The sequence below is a fragment of the Mycetomoellerius zeteki genome, unplaced genomic scaffold (genome assembly GCF_001594055.1).
Source record: "Mycetomoellerius zeteki isolate Tzet28-1 unplaced genomic scaffold, Tzet1.0 scaffold301, whole genome shotgun sequence".
In the NCBI taxonomy this organism is placed as follows: Eukaryota; Metazoa; Arthropoda; class Insecta; order Hymenoptera; family Formicidae; genus Mycetomoellerius; species Mycetomoellerius zeteki.
The window spans coordinates 154838-161326 of record NW_017257285.1 but is presented as its reverse complement, the minus strand read 5'-3'; the positions used below and the strand labels follow the sequence as shown (position 1 = coordinate 161326).

Here is a 6489-nt window from a genome sequence, read left to right as displayed (position 1 = left end):
TACGACGAAAATCGGATGCAATGTGAATTCAGCAATTGAGTTAGAAGTTAGAATATAGGAGCATGTTGGACCATGTTGAAGCTTGCGACATGAACGAACCTCTTTGGTGCGTTCGGGGAGACGCTATTAGCGCTACTCTGTTATTGGACGTAAAACAAGGATAGAATGATACAATAGCGCTAATAGCAGCTCCCTGAACGCACCTCTTGTGTAACGTGACACGCTCACTGGGGCATTCTCATATGTTTCGCGTCCCGCTCCGCGAGGAGGCAGCGCGACGCTCATGATGAACGAGACTGAGCGAGACATCCAGATTAACGATCTCACTCTCCTTCTCTTTCTCTCTCATCGCGTATATTTGCTCCGATCCGCTCGCTCCTTTGACTGCTTTGGTACCGTTCGTTCCGTCCAGTTCTGTCAAACTCCGGGCAAAAAAGGGTTTGAGTAGGGCCCGTGCGCGAGAGCTGTGAGTGAGGGTCGCGTGCGGGGCGGGGCAGATTTTTTACGTGAATCTCTCGTCGGTGTCGACCGTCAAATAAAATGAATTGATCGGATCGCGTTTTCGATATATCGTAAATTTATAATTTATTCGCTGATATCCCCGCACCAATTGTCACACCCGTGCAATCCGATCAGCTCCGAAGGTAGGCAACCACCGAGGGAGAGACAACCATGGAGGACGATCTGCCGACCGAATACGATGTGGTCGTCGTAGGAACAGGTATTGATTCTTATCATGACGGGGGAAATGGTCGCGCGTCGCGTTTATCAGCAGAAACTAGAACTTTTTCACCGGTAATTCTCGCTATGATTTCCGACAGGTATGACCGAGTCCATTGTTGCCGCGGCGGCAAGCAGGATCGGCAAGAGAGTTTTACATCTGGACAGGTAACGACCAGGTGTTTGGAGTATCTTTTCCTTTCTGCATTTATCATTTATCAATCGCACATATGGTTTGACATATAAGCTTATAAAGGCAATCATCGATATTTAATATTTTTATTTATTTTAATATTTATATTAGTATATTTATCATTTTATTAAATCTTTGAAAGAATTGCCAGAATTGTATGAAATAATTTTGTTGCATTTTGATATGCTGTCAATATGTTTATTGTTAAATATAATTATTGTTAAATATTTTTTTAATAGTGCCAGAATTATATGAAAAATAATCTCTCTCGTTTAATCATTAGAGGAAAAGTAAGAAAATAAAGAAGTATTTTGATTAAATTTTTATCACATATTTTTGTTTGAAGATAAAAAGATTTCTTCCATCTTTTCTGATATGATATGATAAGATATTTGTAATCAAGATATTCATGCCTATTATTACCATTAAGTAAAATTTTTACTTGTTTTATTTAGCAACGAATATTATGGAGGACTGTGGGCTACGTTCAATTTTGATGGTTTACAAAAATGGATTGAAGATTTAAAAACGGTTAAAAGTAGTACTAGGAATACAAATGTCGATTTGAAAACGAACGAAAAATTTTTGAAGGCTAGTGACCAATATTCCACAGTCGAAAACATTGGAGAAGTCTGGTATATTTCCAAGTAAGAAATGATCTGCATAAATTGATTGTTTAACAATTTTAGATAATATCTTGTGTATTCTGACTAGTTCTCTTTTTTATGTAGTGATGCAGACCTGCCTGATGTATTTTCAAAAGATACCCAGACTGAGGGTTCTGGAGATAGTGCCGCCCTCGACGGTGCGGAAAAGACTGATCAGGACAAGGCTGACAAAAAAGAAAATGTGAAACAATGGAGCATAGACCGTATCAAGAGGGAATACAGAAGATTTAATATTGATCTGGCGCCTAAAGTAAGATTGCTGATAGTTACTTATTTGTAGACACGTTATTCTTAAAGTACATATATATATGGTATGTGATTCCTATTGCAGCTATTATTCGCTCGTGGTGAATTAGTAGAACTGTTGATTTCTAGCAACATTGCACGTTATGCCGAATTTCGTGCGGTCTCTAGAGTTGCTACTTTTATGGACGGTAAACTTACGCAAGTCCCTTGCTCCCGTGCCGATGTGTTCGCTAACAAAACGGTTAGCGTAGTTGAGAAAAGAATGTTGATGCAGCTTTTGACATCTTGTATGGAACAAGGCGCCGATAGTCCAGAATTTGATGGTGCGTGTTGCATGCAAATGTATCAGATAAGGATACATTTTCTTATTTAATTTTTCTTATTTATTTAATTTTTTTACTAATAATAATATATTCCTTTTATCTTTTAGGTTTCCGTGATAAAACGTTCTTAGAATATCTTAATACGAAAAATCTTACGCCTATAGTACAGCATTATGTTATGCAAGCTATTGCAATGGCAACGGACAGAACGTCATGTAGAGACGGTGTTAATCGTACGAAGCATTTTCTCAATAGTCTTGGACGTTATGGAAATACGCCTTTCCTATGGCCTATGTACGGAAGCGGAGAACTGCCTCAATGTTTCTGCAGGTGCATTTCTAAAAACTCTGAAACTTTTTCTATATTTTATGTCTAAAACTGACATTTTTCCATACTTTTTAGACTATGTGCAGTCTTTGGTGGAATTTATTGCTTAAAAAGACAATTAGATGGCGTAGTAGTTAACGAGGATAAATGCAAGGCCATTATCAGTGGGAAACAGAGATTGGCTTTAGAGCATTTAGTCGTAGGGCAAGGACACTTGCCACCAGAAATCGTAGCTTCTGAGGGAGAAAATCAAATTTCGCGCGGAATTTTCATTACTGACAGGTATTTTCTTCATGCAGATTTTTTACAGTTTAAAAGATATGTATATGCGTACTTCGGTTATTTTATTTTATTGGAGATTTATTATTTCTCGCTGTTATAGGTCAATTATGCAAGGTGAGAAAGAAAGTCTAACTCTTTTGTATTATCCGCCGGAAAAACCAGACCAAGAAGCCGTTACTCTAATTGAATTGGGACCATCTACTAATGCTTGCCCTCAAGGATTATGTATGTATAACATCAATACGAATATATTTCAGAATCGATTTGACTTTATATCCGCATCACACATTTCTTTTTTTTCTTTAGTCATGATTCATATGACATGCAAACGTACTAAGAATGCAAAGGAAGACCTGGCATATGTCGTGAATAAGTTCCTGAGAGCAGAACCACTTGATCCCAATGCTGTGCGTAATTCTTCTGATTCTCATACCCAAACAGTCTCTCCTGATAAACGACATCTTCAGGTAAAGTATCTTTATAAAAATTATTAATATAAAATTATATTTCTTATGAGAGATAAAATATAAAAAAAATTAGAATGGTGTGTGAAAGCAAATATATATATTTTTAAATTGAATAATTATATTAGGATGATCGACAAGAGAAAGAAGAATCTGAGTATCCAGTACCCCAAGTATTATGGTCTTTATATTTGAATTTACCTGCAAGCGACATTAAACTAAGCGATTCTGCGCCAAGTAATATACACCTATGTTCTGGACCAGATCTTGAACTTGATTTTGACTTTGCTGTGAATCAGGTATATATTGATAATATAAGATAATAGCAATGTAATGTATTAATAATTGTATATATAAAATATAATTTAAAAAACTACTGTTTGAAGTATTTTTTAGTTTTGTATCATTTTTGAGATAAATATACTGCAAAACAGTATCAGTTTTTTCAAAATGCTGCGATAAATGACTTTTTAAAATTGCACTACATAACTTCAGAATTTTTGTTATTTGCTTCCAGGCTAAGAACATTTTCAAGTCTATGTATCCAGATGAGGACTTTTTACCACGCGCGCCTGATCCAGAAGAAATTGTTCTGGAAGGCGATGAAGCACCAGGCCCGAGATTCGAGGGTGGTGATATCGCAGAGGGTGAAGAGAAGCAAGATGTCGAAAAGGCCGAAAAAGAAGAATGAACAACTATCATATAATGATAGTATAATGCTTTTACGTCTCTATTGTCGAAAAGCAGATAAGGCTTTTGCGCCTTTAGTGTCTTTTATCTTCATCGTTATTGCATTTCCTTATAAATATATTCGAAAAAAAAAAGAAAAAAAAACGAGCATGAGATACAGATTGTGAGACAGTAGTAACGAGAAGCTTTACGGCGTTAACATTATTTTTTAATTGTTCGTACACTTTTACACATTGCTTTTTGTCTATTCAGAATATTTTCGTTGTTGAATCGCTTATTTCCGATTCATCTCTCACCTATACAAATGCAGTGCTTTTGCATTTCACATTTTACTGATAAAAGTGAGCTTTGGCAAAGAAGACACAGACTCGTTAGAAGAGCACAAGTGCGTTTACGATGGTGAAAAGTTTATGAAATTATATCACTGGATTGATATACTGCGATTCACACGTTATAAATATAATATATATGTATTTTTTATTTAATAATTTTTTGTGTATAATTAAACAGCGAGAATAAAGAAAATGCAGATGCATATTGAAATCCATTCTAGGTAGACGTAGCGCTCGTAATCACTAGACTCAGAATATACCTTATTCACCGTATAACATTACCAGCAGAGATAAGAATGAGAAGATGTGGCGTCACGCTTTGATACTTTAGTAGATATTGACAGCATTGCATACCGTAATTTACATATAAAGTATTGTATGTGCACGAGCCATTAGTCATTTAGATAGACATCGTGACATATTGGGATTGATAGTTTGTATTACACGCATTATACATACATGGATATCCTACCTTTAATGCGCTGTCATGATATATCTGTAATAAACATGAGAAAAAAAGCATAACTCGATTTAAATGAATAATTTGTTTTGATGTAATTGTCTTTAGTGTATTGTTTTGAAATAATTTTATCGGTGATTTTATTGTATTGTTGTATTCATATTTATCAAATGGCAAGAAAGGCACCAGTTATTTTAATGAATTTTGACGCGACTGTACTCGTCCGACGTGTTTGTGGCTTAAATAACATAATGGTTTAATAATTTTACTACCTTTATTTTTAAATATAATTCAACTTACCGCTCACACATTCCATAGTTTAAATATGTTTACGAAGAAATAATATTTTATTCACTTGTTCAAAAGGCTATGATAATATTCCTTTTTCATTTTAATATTTATGTCGTCTCGAATGTAGATAATTATTTTAAGATATATGTATTTTATAATTGTTTTACATTTTCCAGATATTTGTGTAATTTCTTTCATTATTGTATATTTATAAAGGACTGGAAAAAGTTGATTTACATTGACGTGATTGTTTGTTAATTTTTTTTATACATAAAATTCGTATATATTTTTTATTTTTGTAGAACATAACTTTACAAAGATAGAATTGATGAATTTTTTATCCTTTTATTTCATATTTTCAATAAAATTGAACAAATATATACATATATCCAGCGTCCATTTATATAATTCAGTAATATATCAATAAAGATTAATCATACAATTCGAAATTAAAGATATTTTTATAGTTTTCAACAGATTTCATTTTAACTTATATCATTTCTTTACACATTTGAGAAATTACTTATATTAACATTTATTTAAATATTATACTATTTAGTATTTTTAAGTATTGTAGCATCCTTTATCAAAATTGTATGCTATTTTCGTAAATATATATTTACTTTTACTTATATACATTTTATATACGGCTTATAAAAAATAAAATTATGGTAAATTATATAATGTTGTCGATTATACATTTTATATATATATATATATTGCAATAAACTTAATATTATTCTTATTTGTTTTAATACATAAAATTACTCGCAGTACATTTCATACACTCGCATACATTCTTAACGTCACTTATCCTACAATATAAATTACAGTCAACATTTAAAAATATAAGAATGCACATAAAATTTACTAATACGTAATTACCTTGTAATTAAATTTAATTCAGTATGAGTGTTTTTATTCATTAAAATATTCCTACACAACAAAGTTCTCCGAAGGATGTCCTGGGGAAATTTTTAGGAAACATCGCTTGAAGAACTGCGTTGTGAATTATCTTTTTTTATTAAAGAAATGAAATAAATATATCATAATAAAAAAATTGTATATAACTATTGTATTTCATATAAAAAAATGTAACTATAAACTATTTATTAATATTATCAACTTAAAATTATGAGAACTTAAAAAATAAAATTGACGTTTTGTTATCTCTGATAGTTGGAAGTTGTACTAATACTTTGACAAATAAAACGTAAACACAGGGAAAATATCTAAGTTTCTTGCCGTTTACGTTTTGTTTATATATCTACTGAAATATAACCAGGGCTGGGTAATCATTTAAAATGCCAAATATAAAATACTTAAAAAATGTAGTTAAAATGCAAAACGTTTTTCAAATCTTTATATGTAAAATGGATAAATAGATGAAAATTAATTCATTTAAATGAATTTACAATAGTTCAACATCTTAACGTTCTGACCGTTATGGCGCTTCTTAATTTAAAATTATTATGTTTAACATTAGCGGTCTT

General features: G+C 32.3%; 1 protein-coding gene across 1 annotated transcript; it reads left to right on the top strand.

The window, feature by feature from the left end:
* Nucleotides 1–281: 281 nt before the first annotated feature.
* LOC108724509 (Rab escort protein) lies at nt 282–5031 on the top strand. The gene is made up of 11 exons (XM_018450930.1): nt 282–721; nt 822–888; nt 1369–1560; nt 1645–1831; nt 1913–2150; nt 2258–2480; nt 2553–2759; nt 2860–2984; nt 3066–3226; nt 3352–3522; nt 3741–5031. Exons 1-11 carry the CDS (start codon nt 673–675, stop codon nt 3912–3914), a joined length of 1794 nt encoding a protein of 597 aa, XP_018306432.1. The 5' UTR covers nt 282–672; the 3' UTR covers nt 3915–5031.
* Nucleotides 5032–6489: the final 1458 nt, after the last annotated feature.

Excerpts from the sequence above, each read along its gene's own strand:
- LOC108724509 (XM_018450930.1), top strand. The coding sequence starts at position 673 with ATGGAGGACGATCTGCCGACCGAATACGATGTGGTCGTCGTAGGAACA. Across the intron at positions 2,760-2,859 it reads GGAATTTTCATTACTGACAG|GTCAATTATGCAAGGTGAGA; the intron begins GTATTTTCTTCA and ends TCGCTGTTATAG. Across the intron at positions 2,985-3,065 it reads TGCTTGCCCTCAAGGATTAT|TCATGATTCATATGACATGC; the intron begins GTATGTATAACA and ends TTTTTTCTTTAG.